The 18,268-nt window shown below is 41.3% G+C and overlaps 1 protein-coding gene and 1 long non-coding RNA gene across 2 annotated transcripts in view; one reads left to right on the forward strand and one right to left on the reverse strand.

The window, feature by feature from the left end:
• The first annotated feature begins 1,312 nt into the window (after positions 1-1,312).
• On the forward strand, positions 1,313-3,981 carry LOC129769471 (uncharacterized). The gene is made up of 3 exons (XR_008741888.1): positions 1,313-3,456; positions 3,549-3,624; positions 3,709-3,981. It is a non-coding gene; the product is annotated as an uncharacterized LOC129769471 (long non-coding RNA).
• A 6,934-nt stretch (positions 3,982-10,915) lies between these two features.
• Positions 10,916-18,268, reverse strand: part of LOC129766997 (uncharacterized) — a 75,452-nt gene continuing 68,099 nt past the window's right edge. The window contains exon 2 of the mRNA XM_055767598.1: positions 10,916-11,216. Within this exon, the coding sequence (XP_055623573.1) occupies positions 10,916-11,216 (301 nt within the window). The remainder of the gene's footprint in view (positions 11,217-18,268) is intronic.

Here is an 18,268-nt window from a genome sequence, read left to right on the forward strand (position 1 = left end):
AATCGATGGGATTCAACGTAGACTTTCCACATAGGTGTGTTTTCTATTGTTAGTCCCTTTATGAAAGGTACATAGCTTGAATCAATGTAATTTGAAGTAGACATAAATGTTGTGCATTTACTGGCTAGCGGTAGCCTAAACACCCGATACAATTTTCAGATAGGTCACGAGCCCAGGGTTGGGGCTCCTCTTCTGTTGTGGACAACTTTTCAACCCCCGCACCTCGTCCTCTGAAACTTCAAGGTGGGTGGGTTTGGCATCATTGCGTAGGTCCAATGATGAGAATTTTGGCATACACGGTGTTCATTGGAAACAACCGTATTGCCTCTGTTGCCTGAATTGTGGAACGCGGACAAACGGTGTCGCGGGTCCTTCTTAGCGCAGAAGAGTCGCGGAAATAACCGGGTTTGTGAGAAAAAGGACAAACCCGCCCTCAGTGGGTGTCTCATTGCCGGGCAAGGATAAAACACGGCGGTCGGTCTCCCTCGCGGGAGTGGCGCTTAAGCCGACCGCTTATCTGCGCAAAATCCCCGGTCGCGACGAACTCGCGCGCTTCCCCGGCGTAATATCCCGTAATAATCCCGTAATAGTTAAATAAAATTGTTCAAGCTATGTACCTTTCATAAAGGGACTAACAATAGAAAACACACCTATGTGGAAAGTCTACGTTGAATCCCATCGATTGAGGAATCGTTGAGGCTTTGGAAGAATGCTTGAAGTCTGAGTTGAGAGCTCACAATGATCCGGGAAAAGTAGCAAAGTTCACGAAGAAAATTAACGAGTCGGAGCTATGACCTGTGCAAAGTAGCGGTCATGGTACCGTGAAGCGTAAAGCGAGCACTGATGATGACTTTCGAAACAATCAGTAGTGGACTTTGTGAAGAAACGAAGAGTAGAGCGCCTCAGCACTAGAGAGCAGTCTGAAGAAGAAGAGACTTGATAATCCTCTCGATTGGTTGATTCCGTAGAATCAAGTTTTTTTGAAAGCTATGTAGCCGAAGTGACAAACGGGAATCCCAACGAAAACATCAAAAAGAGACCGACCTTCGGAACCGAATCGAGTGAACAACGCGACTCAAATTGTAAATACAATGTAATTATTAGTAGTAGATTAATGCATTAGTTTTCTTCCTAGTTCCCTAACCCTTATTTTCTAGTATTAGTCTTATATCTAGTTAGGTTAGTTAGTTAATTTATTTAAAAATATAGTCACTCACGGTTTTTTTCTTTGTTTTTGTCCCATATTTTTTCGCTTGTTTTTGTTCTCTCGTTATTTTTCCGTTCCAGTTTATTTTTTGTTTTTGTTCGAAGAAATTCTCTCGGTTTAGTTTATTATGTTTTCGTCACTTTAGTTCCTAAAATAATATGTAAAAATTAATAAATATTTAGATTTAATAAGTTACTTGTTATTATTATCGTTGTGGTTCCGGTCCGTCACTGTCCTCCAGCTCGCATCCTTTGTCCCATCCTGTAGAATAGTCCCGAAAAAGTGTCCTGTCCCTGATGCTCCCGTTGATGTGATGTATTTTTCAGTTGTTGTCCATAGCTGCTGCCATCCTTTCCCGTTTTCCATTTGTTTTTCTTGGATTAATTTCTCGAATATCCTTGTTAAGTCCTCTGTTTCCTCCAGTTGTTGTCGAGAATTGTCCTGTCCTAGCCCTTTCCAGTGTTTTGGTACCCATCCTAGTCGTCCTCGTCCTTCGTTCGGTCGTTTCCCCAGCAACATTCCAGTCCAATCGGTGATGCTGCTTCCCTTGTAGAACCTAACCTGTGAAAGAAAAAGAAAAACAAAGAGCTTTACACCTAATAGTTGGAACGACTTACCATTTTTACTTTCCTTTTTCAACGTCGTCCATATCGCTCACAAGGTTTTTCCTTCTCAAAAAAAAAAAAAAAAAAACACGGAATCGTCCGTGTAATAAAAAAATTAAAACCCGAACTTCCACTGCACTGACAAACCATCGCACCGGTTTGTTTACTTCTCGAACATTCTTTTAGTTGGCAATAGCGTGAGTGAATTGTGTGAGTGTATTGGGAGAATGAGTGTACATCGCTTGTAAGCGAGGGGTGCGTGAATGTTGGATTGGTTGAATATTTAGTTTCGTTTTGTGATTTTGTTAGGAAAAAGGTCATCTCATCGTTGGTAGCATGCCAACGATTGAGAATGACGAACTTTAAGATCTTTCTTCGGATGGGAGCAGGAGATCTTTGGATTTTTCCAGAGTAGCTTCCATATCCGAAGAAATTTCGGGCAAATTTAAGATGGATATTGTTTCATTCCTTTTTACTTGGATAAAGTTCTGAGGTCGGAATGAACAATATTCATTGAGTTATTTTTTCGACGTAGGTCGATAGTACGTTCTTTTTACATCTCCAGAAATACTTCTATTAATGAGAAGTGGAGGATGTAAAGATTTTAGTTATAGTTTTGAGTAATTTCGAGTATATTTTTTCTTCATTTTGTGTAAATAGGATTGTCAACTAAATAGTAGCTCTGGAAGGTCAGATCGATTGATGTTTTTTTTTCTCGAGTTTTTTCTTGTCTCTCAGTTCAGTAGTTTTCGGTTAGTTAGTTCTCTATAATACCAGTAATTTTTGATGGGCGTTTAGAGTTAACCTTTGTAGGGTTTCACATGACATTTCGCTGGAGACCGGAGCTGCAAAGCGTTGATGGTCAGTTACAGACAGATCAATTGATCTGATACTGGAAATAGAGGATGAGTCAATTCAGTTTGACGATGACCACATATGACCCCGAAAATGTTACTAAACAATTCTGCGAAGGGAGACTCTATTTTCGCCTTCGAAAATTTGATTGGTGCAGGCCAATCAAATTTTCGAAAATTAAGCAGGGAATGATGTAGCACGGTACTGATTTCGACTTTTGGAAGCCCCTCGTTTCGTTATTTTGAATTTCAGATCCAACACAATCTCTCCTGTGTGGATCTGGGATTCTCTCTTCTTTCTATGTATTGGATGTTTGGCAACGCGAGTGCCGCTCCCGATTTTAGATTTGAGCAACTAGCCATAATGGGTGCTGGATGTGACTGGGCGGCTGGTTTAGCCAAGACACCCACATACCAACACTCCGAAAGACTCATGCTTTCTTTCTTTTTGCTATTTTTTCATTTGGATATTTCCCCCAAATAGCAGAGTCTTTCGGCGGGGTTTTCTTGTTCTTCAAATTTCAAAACCCGGCGAGCGCTTCGACTTGAACTCTGCTCGGGAGGTTAAAGGGTATCGCCCGCGAATGCTTGAATGCGCGACCAATGAAAGCGCAGGGGAATTTCGGTGTGAATACGGAATAGTTAACATCGTTAACTATTACGTAATTCCGGTTCCAATGAATGTCTCGCTGATCTGAGGATCTTGAGATATGCTTGCCCATTCCGACTTCGACCGTGGAATAGGCAGGGCGGACCAGTTTTTTTTGCATCGCGAGTGGACGGTAAAAAGGTACCGTAGGTGAAAGGCTACACGTGCTAGTCAGTAGACTAAAGTTTTTTTGGTTTTTTTCTGTTTTTTTTGTCTCTTTGTTTCATGTTTAGTTAGTTTAAAATAAGTTTTTCCGAGAAATCGAAAAGTGTAATTCTTCGCTTGTGTTCCCGTTTAGCGAAATCAAAGGTAAGCTTAGAGCTCCAAGACATGTGGCTGATGCTAAAATTAATTGTGGCATATGTGTGGTGTTTTAATCTTTGTTGTGTGTAGGAAGGAGCCGTATCCTGACCCCATGATCGAAGATTGGATCTTCGCCACCACATCAGTCAAACCAGGTGGCCGCGCGAAGCGCGAATCGTCACTCGAATCAAGGGAAGGCGCAGCACGGCACCACTACATGTCGGATGCGCATTCAACGTCTACGTCCCATCATCTACGCCTACGGACTCGTCATTCATCGCCTACCGTGGAACGGCGGTAAAGTAGATGCACGTAAAGCCTAGGTAGTGTGAGTACAAAACTTCTTTCACCCTAAAAATAACATGCGCATGTAGGGTTAAGATCAAAAATAAAAACCACACACAAATTAACAAAGCCACACAAAAAAATGCCACACAATTTAGAAGCATAGAGCAATACCGTCAGCGTGCACATGCTGCTCGCTAGCAAGAAGGGTTCACACAAGATGGAGAATTAGACTCGATAGTAAGATCGCTGGGCTTGAATTCCAGGGTCCGGTGTTCGAAACCCATATGAGGATTTAGTGAAATAAATTTAGTAACAATTATTTTTCGTTATTTGTTGTGATGATTTCGTATGTAATATAGATGTGAATATAACCTAGATTCGTGGGAAGATGTGGAGAACTTAATAAATGTTTAAGGAATCAATGTAATTTGAAGTAGACATAAATGTTGTGCATTTACTGGCTTGCGGTAGCCTAAACACCCGATACAATTTTCAGATAGGTCACGAGCCCAGGGTTGGGGCTCCTCTTCTGTTGTGGACAACTTTTCAACCCCCGCACCTCGTCCTCTGAAACTTCAAGGTGGGTGGGTTTGGCATCATTGCGTAGGTCCAATGATGAGAATTTTGGCATAAACGGTGTTCATTGGAAACAACCGTATTGCCTCTGTTGCCTGAATTGTGGAACGCGGACAAACGGTGTCGCGGGTCCTTCTTAGCGCAGAAGAGTCGCGGAAATAACCGGGTTTGTGAGAAAGAGGACAAACCCGCCCTCAGTGGGTGTCTCATTGCCGGGCAAGGATAAAACACGGCGGTCGGTCTCCCTCGCGGGAGTGGCGCTTAAGCCGACCGCTTATCTGCGCAAAATCCCCGGTCGCGACGAACTCGCGCGCTTCCCCGGCGTCGCGGGTTACAGGATGAAGAGCGATTTCTCATGTTTCGAGCCACTGTCCATAATTTTTTCATTGACGTTTCTCGTGACAAACCTCCCACGAAATTTCGCCAATAAGCACGTTTTTTCCCTTTGATCAAGTTTTTAAATTGATTTTCAAGGTCCAAATACGTTTGAAAATTCTCAATGGTTCCACGTTTCCGAAAAGCTTTAAATGCATTCGATTTATCTCCATAAAGCTTGGAACACTGGCTATCCCACCATGGATTGGGAGGCCTTCGACGAATAGTGGAACCTGGGATGGGTTTCGTTTGAGCGCGAACCGCGCTGTCATAGATCAAACGAGAAATGAAGTTATACTCCTCCAATGGAGGCAAACCATCTCTGGAAATAAGGGTCCTTGCAGGTCGGATTCGTTTGATCCTACGACAGACACCACTCCATCATCTGCAAGTTGTCTTAGGCTGCAATTTTGTGTAAGGCAATTGTCGATGTCGCTTACATAGAAGTTGTACAAAAGGTGGCTTAAACATGAGCCCTGGGGGAGGCCCATGTAAGAGACCCGACTTACTGCCGAATCTCCGTGAGAAAAGTTCAAATGTTTCTCACAAAGCAAGTTATATAACATATTATTCAATAGAGGCGGCAGATCCCGAGAGTGTAATTTGTCCGACAAAACCTCTATTGAAACAGAATCGAGGCCCCTTTATGTCCAAGAATACTGAAGCCATTTGTTTTTTTTCGGCGTAAGCCATTTGAATTTCTGAAGAAAGCAACGCAAGACCCCTTGCCCCTGCGGAACCCATATTGTGTATCTGAGAGTAGGCCATTCGTTTCAACCCATCGATCAAGGCGAAACAAGATCATTTTCTCCAACAATTTCCGTATACAAGACAGCATTGCTATTGGGCGGTACGAATTGAAGTCGGACGCGGGTTTTCCGGGTTTTTGAATAGCTATAACTCGTACTTGTCTCCAATCATCTGGAACAATATTATTCTCCAGAAACCGATTGAATAAGTTCAACAAGCGATGTTTCGCCACATCAGGGAGATTTTTCAGCAAGTTGAACTTAATTCTATCCGATCCCGGAGCAGAATTGTTACATGAAAGCAGAGCAAGAGAGAATTCTACCATCGAAAACTCGGAATCAAGATCGCACCTACCTTGTGGTATATCTCGAACAATTTTTTGCACAGGAGCGGAATCAGAACAAACCTTCCGTGCAAAATTAAAAATCCATCGATGTGAATATTCTTCGCTTTCATTCGTTGAAGAGCGATTTCTCATGTTTCGAGCCACTTTCCATAATTTTTTCATTGACGTTTCTCGTGACAAACCTCCCACAAAATTTCGCCAATAAGCACGTTTTTTTCCCTTTGATTAAGTTTTTAAATTGATCTTCAAGGGCTAAATACGTTTGAAAATTTTCAGGGGTTCCACGTTTCCAAAAAGCTTTAAATGCATTCGATTTTTCTACATAAAGCTTGGAACATTGGCTATCCCACCATAGATTGGAAGGCCTTCGGGAAATGGTGGAACCTGGGATGGGTTTCGTTTGAGCGCGAACCGCGCTGTCATAGATCAAACGAGAAAGGAAGTTATACTCCTCCAATGGAGGTAAACCATCTTTGGAATTGATGGCTAGAGCAATCGCGTCCGCATATTTTTTCCAGTCAATGTGTCTTGTGAGGTCATATGCCATGTTTATAGATTCAGAAGAATTCGAACCAATGGTGATGGAAATTTTGATTGGCAAGTGGTCACTGCCGTTGGGGTCCTGGATTACATTCCACTTGCAATCTAACGATAGTGAATTCGAGCAAAGCGAGAGGTCAAGAGCACTTGGTTTAGCAGGAGGTTTAGGTACACGTGTTGTTTCCCCAGTGTTCAAAACGGTCATATTGAAGCTGTTACAAAGGTCATATATCAACGATGAACGATTGTCGTCGTACTGTTCCCCCCAGGCAGTTCCGTGAGAGTTGAAGTCTCCCAAGATCAATCGTGGCTCAGGAAGGAGTGAGCACATGTCATCAAGTTGTTTGCGGCTAACCGCAGCTCTCGGAGGCCAATACAAGCTGACAATACAGAGGTCTTTGCCTCTAATGTTTGCATGACAAGCAACAGCTTCGATCCCTCCAATAGGTGGAAGGTCAATTCTAAAAAATGAGTGGCACTTATTGATCCCCAAAAGCACCCCTCCGTATCTATCATCACGGTCCAAGCGTATAATATTAAAATCGTGAAAAGAGATATCATCTCGCGAAGAAAGCCAAGTTTCGGACAGAGCAAAAACATCACAATTGAAGTTATGAATTAAAAATTTGAATGTATCCAATTTAGGGATAAGACTACGACAATTCCACTGTAAAACAGTGATATCTCCGACCTCTCTATTTGAATTAGACATCAAGAGAGATAATCATTGCAAGGAGGGGCCATGTTTGCATCAATTGTTGCAAAATTGTCTTTAATACTGGAAGCATTGAGATGACAATGGTACTGATGGAGTCGGAAACATTAAAACACTTGAAGATTTGATCCAAAAGGTCAGACAACTTTATAAATCCCGATTGGGAAGTTGAACTGGACGGAAAAATAGGGACATAGGGGTTTTTGATGTCCCCTCGAGTGCTGGGTCGTTCGAAGATGAAATATTCCCACGGAAGCCAGGAGGAACCTGGTTTTGCTTGTCCGCTGCACTCGATTTTTTAGGCAAGCTAACAGAGGATATAACCGTGGGGACTGGTTCTTGAACTTTGGGAGTGGTCACATTTTTGCGCCGGGGATTCCCTTTGACAATAAACGGTGTGCCCCCGCTAGCTGTGTCCGCTTCCATTTCATCAACTGGCAACGTGGAAAAGGTATTGTGTGTTGAGATTGGTTGTTCTTGTTGTTGGGTCAGTGGCGAAGCGCCCTTTAAAATTTCCGCAAATGTGCGCTTCGAGCGTTCCTTTAAAGAGCGCTTCTGTTTCTCCCAGCGACTCTTGTAAGTTTCACAAACTGAGAGCTCGTGTGGGGATCCCCCGCAATATGGACATTTATGCTCAGTCGCACTGCAGGATTTCCCCTCATGTTGCTCTCCGCAAGTGGCACAGCGCTCCTTGTTGGCACAATAATCCGAAGTGTGACCAACTGACTTGCATTTGTTGCAAGTCATGGGCTTTGGCACGAAGAGTCGCACAGGTAGTCTCAATTTGTCCACCATAACGTAGTCAGGGAGGGCGGCACCAGTTTGCTGGTGCCTTTGGGTGCCTCGAAACGTACTTTTGGGTGACTCGAAACGAGTCGGACGGCGTAAATTTAGTTTGGTCCCCATCATGGGAAAGTTTCCCGAGTTGGTGACAGTACAAGATTTTCACTTCCATTGAGGGGAGCTTCTTGAACTTGCCTTTTCCTTCTGCTTTTATTTGTTCGCTCGTCAGACCCGTTTCAGTTATCACCCCCTCAATTTCTACGTTATGGGAGGGTATAAATGTTCGATATTCGAGAGTGAAATGTTGATCAGCAACAATCTTGTTTGCGTGTTTCCGGTCATTCACGACAACTCGCAATTTGTTCGGTCTAACCCTGCGAATTTCAGATACAGAAGTGTATCTGGCCAGATCTTTCATGATCTGAATCACGTTAAGGTTTTTTCCTTTCGGTTTTGGCCGGAGGAAAACAACCCACGGGCCAGTTCCAGGTACATCTTCTGGATAAACTCTGACACGTGGAGCGGAGACAACAGAGGGGGAAGACGAGGACGAGGACGAGGACGAGGACGAGGATGAGGATGAGGACGAGGACGAAGATTGGGTTGGATCGGAAGCATCAGAAGGGGGAAGCGAAATCGATGATGGGAGAGGGGGAGTGGAAGTAACAGTGGGTTGAGAAGAGAGGCTTGCAATTTTCTTAGAGGGGGGCTTGGTAGGATGAGCGGATTCGTCCCCAGAAGAATTATCTTCCTTATGAGGGACTCGTTTATGTTTTTCCCAGATCTTGTATGAGATTCATTATCGGAGATCTCCATCTCTGGAGATCCTCCACTATACTCCATTTTACAAATATTTCTGTCTTATTTTTAATTTATTATTGATTTTAACAATAATCTCAAAAAAAAATATGATAATAATTGATAATAATATTAAACAATGAACAAATGAATTGAATAATAATATTAATAATAAATATGTGTACCTTAATATAAAAGTTGTTCCAATAATGCGCTCTACTGCCCTAATCAGGGAGAGACAGAGGCTACGCGCTACGGAGACAACACAATAGCGCAAGAATAGCTTACGGAGCCACGTGGTGATGAATCCCGTTTGCGACAGTCACGCGATGGCGATCCCGTTATGCCGAATCAGTTCAACAGCCGCAATCCGGCTCGCTGCAAGAGCGCTGCTTCCTTTGTTCCTTCGTTCCACTTCACAAAAGGTCAGGTCGAAAGCGGACAGCAATGACCTTCACTCGTACACGATTCACTCGTACCAATAGCACAATAGCAAAAGTGGCAACGCACAATACCGACACTGAACTTCACTCGTCAAGAGTTGGATAGCGAATGATTTCTATCATTTAATAGAATCGATTTAGCACTTTTTTCCTAGGTTGCATTAGAGTGACCATGAAAAAGCTTTTTTTTGCTATAATTTTTAAATTTTAAATTCTACATAAAAACTGTCTTCATACGACTTTTAAAGCTTATTAAGACCAACATTTTGTGATGCAGAACTTGTCTTAATCTATTTCTACTCAAAGTTCTTGATAGTTTTTCACACAAATACTCATGAATTCAATTTTAATTTACTCAAACACGGAAAATAACATAGTTTTGAAAATCACACTACATTTAGAGTGAACTATGCTCCTTCAAATGCCGCCAAGGAACTTTGTTTGTGTCTGCCCCAGAAATAATGACAAACAATGACAAATTTATCGAAGACAGTTTTTGTCGAGAGGATAACTGTCGAGCTCTAAATGCTAATTTCCACTTAAATGCATTTCCTGGACGATTATGTAATGGCGGCACGAATTTGCTGCGAAAACATAAGGGAACCTTTATCTTTTTTTTTCAGTTCTACATAATATTCTCTCCATTATTTCCGTACCCAGTCTATTAATAATCTTTGTTTTATTATTTTTATTACCTTTTTTAAGCATTTCCACAACTGTGCAGTATTGTGGTATTGTGGTTCGTGATACTATGTCTACGACTAAAAATGTCATACATTTTTTACGGGTTTTGAATAATTTATAATTATATACTTTACAAAAAAAACTACTAAATATCTATAACTCTGTAATCCTTGACGTAAGATTCTGGAGAAAGAGAGAGAGAGAGAGAGAGAGAGAGAGAGAAAAAGATTATCCTCAATGTTCATACATTCAATTGGCGTTGACGGTCTCATATTCTGTCATTGTGAAGCGAAAAGCATAATGGATTTTCAAGTGGAATAAACATTGCATTCAAATAAATATGAATACGTTATAATAAATAATAAACGAAAGAACAATCACTATACAAGGGAGAACCGGAGAGCTTTTTATGTAGGCTATTCTGACAGTTCTCATTTCCAACCAGTAAAACTTTACCAGGAATCCCGGTATACATAATACGTTGTTATAAAATAAAAAACTAAAAAATCAGAAAAAACCAGGATCACTTCAGGAAAATCAGGCAAAATCGAGTGTTTGTCAGGATGTCAGGATACGAGCCAAAAAGTCCGGGCAATTCTGAAAAATCAGGAAAGTTGGCATCTCTGCTTGTAAGTGATTCTCGTGATGAATATCACACGTATTATAAAATATATAATTTAATTTAAAACTTTTTTCAGTAATTAAGTATCTAAAGTCCACAAAAAAAAAGAATCTTATTTATCTTTCGTGATCTAATATGTTATGCTTTCAAAGGAAATTATTTCCGACCATGAAAGTAACCTTTTGCTCGCTACTTTGCCCAGCTCGCTCACCTGTTCTTCCTCTCAGGGTCGGCTTCCGATCTCGGGAGGACTCACACTTCAGACGCGCGTTAGTAGAGGGAACTTTTAAAGATCACCAAAGTAGAAGGGACTGGTTTTATATAAGAAAAATAGAATTGACTTTAACGTAAAAATGTTTTTGTAATTTCTTACGAGGTTAGTAAGGCTCCTGGTGCTCGTATGTCGCTGGTCGTTGGGAAGGAGAGAAGGAGTAGCGTACCTTCAATCGTTGGGTTTGGCGAAGCCAGGTGTGTTCTGGATAATGTCCTTCTTCGGGTTTGTCTTCGTCCGGTGGTTTCTCCGTCGGGTAAAGGGGTCTCGTACGGATGAAACTATCCCCAAATGGTGGGATATAAGTTGCCTCACGGGCCTCTGCGATGGTGTAGTAGCACACTGCCTGAACCGTTGGCGGTAGGATCAGTGCAAGTGTGGCCAGAGATGGTTTTCCGGGGAAACACCTGAGAGCGACGGAGTGTGTACCGGAGCGTTCCACAAGTACTTGGCTATCTTCTCACCAAACGTACTATTTTTCCTTTCACACCACCATATATTTATATATATATATATATATATATATATATATATATATATATATATATATATATATATATATATATATATATATATATATATAAACCAGTCACAAAAAAAAATTTTAAACGAGAAAAAAAGCAAACAAAACTCTACTACGGTGACATCTAATTGTTCCGTATTTCGACGGTAACAACATTATTTTATACGACCGCAAAGGGGTAAAGTTTTTGGGGATAATTCATACTTGCACTTTTCACTGTTACTCGCTTTTCACAAGTACAATTTATCTGCTGAATCATATGCTTCGATGCAGATTTCGGCTATTTTTCTTCTTAAGTGATCGTCCACAATGACTTAACTCTGTGCGCTTTAGTATCAATTCGAAGGTAGCTATGACGTCAATTTACGTTAGCTTACGAGAATAGTTTGACTTACTTCGATGTCGCATCGAACCATCGAAGAAGCAGATTTTGGGCACATAAATGATAAACGAAGATCCGCTGGTAGTCTATAGCCAATTGTAACCTGGAGTTCTCTAATAACTCTCGGAATGGTTGAATTCGAATCGTTGCCGTTAACGGACAAAATCATTTTACTCCTGTTCCTTTGGTCCATCTCCATATCGGTATAAACTACTCACAACTAGCAAAATACAAAGATCCACTACATATAAACTATGCAGATTTTGAATAGTTCTCATTACGTTGGAAAATAGCTACATGTATTTCAAAAAGAAGTCACTATTTGATAGTTGTTTTTATTTCTTTTAGTTTTAAATTACAAATTAATTATTTTACGGATTCATGTTCTATAATCGATACCCAGTAAGTAGGAAAATGCTGTGTTTGCTTTCGAGCAAACTATTATGCTGCTTTTAATGAGCTGCCTGAATCGGTTATAGCATTTCAGTGGGAAACGTTGTGGTGTAAACCAAATGTATGTGAGAAATACTCAATATTATCCCATAAAATGTTGCAACAAATGACAAAATGCAACCCAACACAACAGATGAGATGGGAACGGCTGTTATACAAATAACAAAATTGACACTGATTATCATCGGCTTGTTCACAGCAGTGGAATCTATTGGTGGTGAGTGGAGACGAAATAATTAACGACGATTTCACCCTCTCCCCCGATGGTATGTTTATGCCTCTCGAAGGCAGACTTTCTTCGCACCTTATCTAGTGATCTCACTCGGCTAGACTTTCTTGAGTTTTCTTCAGCGTTCCACTCTTTGCATTTCCACCGGCTTTGTGCAAAGATTGCACCCGTGGCCGCCGCTTCCAACCATCGGCCGGTATAACTACCGGTCGGCGGTGTGTCTCATTTCACTTTCATTCTCCTGGGAGGTAAAACAAAAACAAAAACAGGCATATGGATAATGCGTTCAGCACATAAAGACACTCGATCACCAAAGGAAAGTAAAAGTTCATATGGATAAATGTCATTTTTCTGTACTAAAAACGGACAACAGCCTTGGCCTAACCGAGTCACTACCGGACACAATAACCGGAATTTGTCATAAACAGAAAAATCCATTACGATGCAGCTCGTGAACGATTTCCCTCACTTTGTGGCTTCGGAATGTGTACGAAGTGATGCTTGGATGGAGATGCTTCAATCCGTACACTTTTCTCCGGGAACAATTAAACTGATTATCACCACATTTAGCAACCATTGTGCAAATATGAAACTCATTTGCCAACGATGATTCGCGAACACGAGTCTTAGCAAATTCGATCCGGCGCGGCTCATCTTATCGGGGAAAGTGTTGCAACATTTGGTTTAATGGGTTTATCCACGCTTTTTTTTCGAACCTAACGCAAAGTTAGGCTATTCTACTGTCTGTTTCGCGCTCTCGATGCCATAACCTGCGCATGCATTAAATCGAAAGTAGATTACTCGCGGAAAAAATACGCGTACACAACGACGTAATTCGGCACGAACCGAGATTGCATAATCCAGTTCCAGAACCGGTCCCCAGCGTAACGGTTACCACGCTGATCTGCTGCTCCCATTCCGGCATAAATATTGACTTGACGCTCGCTCGAACTCCGGTCCGGTCTAGTTATAAGGAAGTCCAACCAAGACAAGACCCCACCGTGTGGACTTCAACTCTCTATCCGCCGGGCGGATTGTGAATTCCGCATCGCATTGATTGCAGTTGTTTTCGAAAGCAATTCTCCGGATGCATACAGCGAGAGCTCACCAGTATCGACGATGGATGCTGGGGATGAATAACACGCTATACGTCATCAAAACAACACCACTCGCGCACCACCTGCCGGTCCAAAATGATCTCATGCTACCTCCCAGCGCACCAATTTCGCACCTTAATATTTCGCCACCGTATGGGAGAAGAAATTATCCAAAATCTTACGTAATAGGGGTCAGGAACTCGATACCGGTTTCGGAAGACCAGGAAAAAAAACCAACCTGATCTGTCGGATAAACGAAACAACCAAACATTGTTGGAAATATTGTTGTGTTTAGTTTTGCCGGAAAGTGAAAGCGCTGCTTCGCCCCCAAAATAAAACCGGCTTGGAAGCAAATCTGCAAAAAAATCTCTTTACCCCATATAGCAAAGGCGGTAAATTATGACGAAATATGATCGGTTTGCGGCGCCCAGTTTTTGCCGCGGACCCAAATTTTGTTACGTAGAGTTTCGGGGAGAGATAATTTTGCAACGATACGGAACACGCAAGGCTTCTACAATCCGGTTCATAAATATAGAACAACTCTACTTTTTTTTTAAGTTTACACAGAGGTATATAAGAGCTCGATTGTAATGATGTACATAGGATAAGATATAGCAACAATCTTCATTCATACGACTGTTTTTGTCAGGGACGAAATGTTAAAAAATGTTAAATGAGGCTGTTGCACAACTTTAGACACAGATTCATAATCCGTTTTTGCACAAAAATGATCTTGATGATTGGGTATTTCAAAATGATTAGACTATGATTCATAAAAGCAGGGCGACCACAGCCTGATTCATTGAACAAAGGGAAAAAATAGATTAATTATATTTTTACGTAACGTTTTTAATCGCGTTAAAACACATATGGAGGAGTGTCAATACTGGCTCAAATCAGATCCTACGTGGAGGAGCTCAAATGCGGATATAAATTAGGTGTTACAAATTAAATATTCTGAGATAAATAAATAAAATATTATGCTTTTCATGGTTTATTTGAGTATTACGAAGGGTATACTGATTAAATCAACTCGCAGAATATGATAATGAACCACCTCTCCACACAATTCAGAAGACCGTTTCAACATTGTGCCCATTTTTCATTTTTACTGCTCGTTGGTTTATTTCACTGTTGAAAGTCAATATTGCGTGAATGTCACTACAGTTATGCATTGGCACAAATTAACTCATTTCAAACACTACTAATCGATTTTCTTGAAGATAATCTAGTTGAAAGCAGCAAATAACCACGAATAAATTATTCATGTATATCACGCGAGCCAAGCTGTCTTGCTGTCTAGTTAGAAATAGGCGTAACAAATTGTTGATTTAATTGCAATTGCTGTTATACACTCCAGAAGCCAAATTAATTGCCCCAATAAGCGTTTCAATAGACACAGGGCATCGAATTGATTAGTTTTGGAGTTTGATTGTAAGCAAAGTGGAATAATGATGAACTTCAAAGCTCTTCGGACTCCATTTGAATTGCGAGGATCATTCCAGTAGGAGATAGCATTAGTTATACATTTTAGAAGGACAAAAATCATCGGAAATTCTAGTGTTTCAAATTCATTGAAATTTCGTTGAAGCGAATTATCTGTTGCACAGCTTTGGCTCAACTGCTGAAAAGCTTTATATTCCCTCTCCTCGATAGAAAGGAAAATCGGGAGAGAGCAGTTATGCTGAGAGCGTATCTTGCATGTTTGATACGTGCGCAACAAACTGGGTTCATTCTCTGGATTATTGTTGACTCGAGTGGTTGATTTTCTGAAGTAAGATACTAAATATTTTACGACAATGGCGCAGTTAATAGTGCATTTGATTGTGAGTATATTTTCAATGAAATTGAGCGTCAAAGAAAATGTGTGGATCCACACCGTGTATAATTTGTGGACGTATAATTTTTCGGCCATGTAGATTCTTGGGAAAATATCTAATTATGTAGGCCAAAAATAGTGTAATTGTTTAGATGATGCATAAACGTGGGAATAACGCGATTTCGTCGGCCATGAGAGACGTGAGATAAGTTAATACTTATCGGTCATGCAAAAAAATGAGTGTCGGCCAAGATCATTCGTGGGACCATAATAAACGTGGGACGAAGGTGATTTCGTCGGCCATGAGAGACGTGGGATAAGTTAATATTTATCGACCATGCAAAAAAATGAGTGTCGGCCATGATTATTCGTGGGACCAAAATAAACGTGGGACGAAGTCGATTCCGACGTGGGATAAGTGATAACTTATCGGCCATGCAAAAAAAAATGAATGTCGGCTATGATTATTTGTGGGACCAAAATAAACGTGGAACGAATGCGATTTCGTCGGCCATGGGAGACGTGGGATAAGTTAATACAAAGTAAAGAAAAAATTAATATCGACCATGACTATTCGTGGAACGAAAATGAATGTGGGACGAAGGCGATTTCATCGGCCATGAGATACGTGGGATATGCTAACACATATCGGTCAGGCATAGGAAAATAAAATGTCGGTCATTGGACAAACCATAAAAGAAAGAGGGATAAATGTGTTTTTATTGGCGATGGAAGTGGTGAGATATGCTAAGGCTTATCGGTCATGCAGAGAGGAAAAAAAATTCAACTATGTAACGTACGTGAGACGGATGGTAGGATAATGAATAATATTCTTGTCGTTTTATGGAACCAAGTAATTTTCGTTGTATATAATATTTGTCGGATAGTTTTTAACCCGAGTATGTAAGTAGTTGAAACTCTATATAAAAAAAGACGGGTGGGTAATGTCGGGGACATAACCGGAGTGACGTAGGACTATACAAAGGGGACAGCTTTTGTTAAATATATATTTTAAATATATTGTTTTATTTTCTTCTCCTACGTGAATACCTACCTATCTACCTGAAAAATGGATTAGTTTACTGTTTACTCTTTATGAATATGTTGATGGTTCTGAAAAGAACCTTTAGTGTTTTTGTTATCACTCGATATGCCCATCTTGTTCGGTTAAACCTTCCTGTTTAGCTATTGCGTTTGCCACTCGCCACAGCTTTCACAGTTGGAAAATTTCTTCCCATCCAGCTTGTGACATGTTGTTCAGTAAATTACATTTAATGCGACGTGCCGGAGAAACACTTTGCCACTCACTGAAACTAATTGTTGCCTTGATGAGCGCCGAACCGAAGCTGCTCTGTTCTTGATCAGCTTTGCAAGCCAACTCGAGCACTCCGACGGCCGAAACTCTATAATCGCTGTTAGGTATACTGGTGATCCGGCACCAATCCGTTCGGCCTAGTTACTCTTGCGGAGCAATCAGTGAATGCGGCCAACAGGGAACTGGAGACCTGCACGGTTCGAGTGAGACTTTGCCTTTCCCTTAACTTGTCCTCCTTTGTTACGTCCACGATGCCGATGCCGTACAACCACACGGGTTTACGGTTTGAAAGAAAATAAGATATTTTTTTGGGGTCCGCGTGTTTTATACTCTAGCGGTACACACTCACAGGATAGAGACAAATCGGCAGACTCAGCCAGAGGGGCGAGTCCAACGAGACGAACGAATGAGCGTTAAAAGGGAGCGATGGCAAAAAAATACATTCATTACGATTTGTCAGAACAACTGCCAAATTCACATACTCATCAGATCCTGGCAAACAAATTATGAAAAAATCAATTTGTGTTTTATTATTATTTTGGATAATGTTTTAGAAAGCATTGAACTGTATTTCCTAAACTCTTTTTTGGAAGGTTTAATGGCCCTGAAAAGCGCCTTGTTTTATGGAATGGTTCCAATTTCCAAAACTTAGTACTCGTGCTTTTGAAAAAACCATTTCGAACGCCCTCGATGCCGCCTTGTTCTGGATTTGCCACCAAAGCAGTTTGTATAAAGAATAAACTTTTTTCTTCTGCTACCTGATGCCATTTTGCGATTGCGTTTGCCACTCGCCACTCGCTGCAACTGCCTGTTATCTTGATGTCCACCGAACCGAATGTGTTCTGTTCCGAATGCGGGTTTTCTTATCGTCGCGAGCAGCTTTGCCAGCTAACTCGATCACTTCGGCGGCCGAAACTATATAACGCCGGCTAGGTGGACTGGTGCACTGGTACTAACGCGCTCGGCCTAGCTACCCTTGCGGGGAACTCCAGTTCAACACGGTTCGAGCGGGATTTTGCCTTTCCCTTCACTTTTCCTCCTTTACCATGTCCAGACATGGCTGCTTGGGTTGTGTTGTGTTGATGTGTTGTGATGCGAACCGATGTGGTGTACGGTTTGAATGAGAATGATCGTTACGGAAGGAAGGAAGGAAGGTATTGTATTATAGAGACTTTAAACTTTTGCAGTTCATTCGTCTCTAGCCTTGAGAAAGGCCCTTTGAAAACTCTACTCTATTCTACTCCAGCGCTACCACCTCCGCCCTCTTGCCTTGAGAAAGGCACTCGATCCCTCGCTGTCCAGCCCGTCCAGCAACGATGTTGTCCAGTCGGTGTCCACACAAAGAATGATCGTTACGGCACCGGAGCGGGGATTTTTAAGCTGACTGGCTGGCTCGAGAATTACGCATGTGTGAGACTGCGACCAATGTTTCGTTCATTTTTTTCTTTTTCCTTTCCAATCGTGCTTCATTCTATTTCGCTGCTGCTCTGGTTGCCCGTTTTGGTCGGTACGATTTGAGGAGCACAAAATGGACCAATCAAAAATGGGCACATAGTGCATTTTGACAATGCTTGATATTTCACAATTATTCAATTATTTATCTCAAGAAAAATGAAATGTTATTCGTTATGATAGATGCGT

Source organism: Toxorhynchites rutilus, chromosome 2 (assembly GCF_029784135.1).
Source record: "Toxorhynchites rutilus septentrionalis strain SRP chromosome 2, ASM2978413v1, whole genome shotgun sequence".
Lineage (NCBI taxonomy): Eukaryota > Metazoa > Arthropoda > Insecta > Diptera > Culicidae > Toxorhynchites > Toxorhynchites rutilus.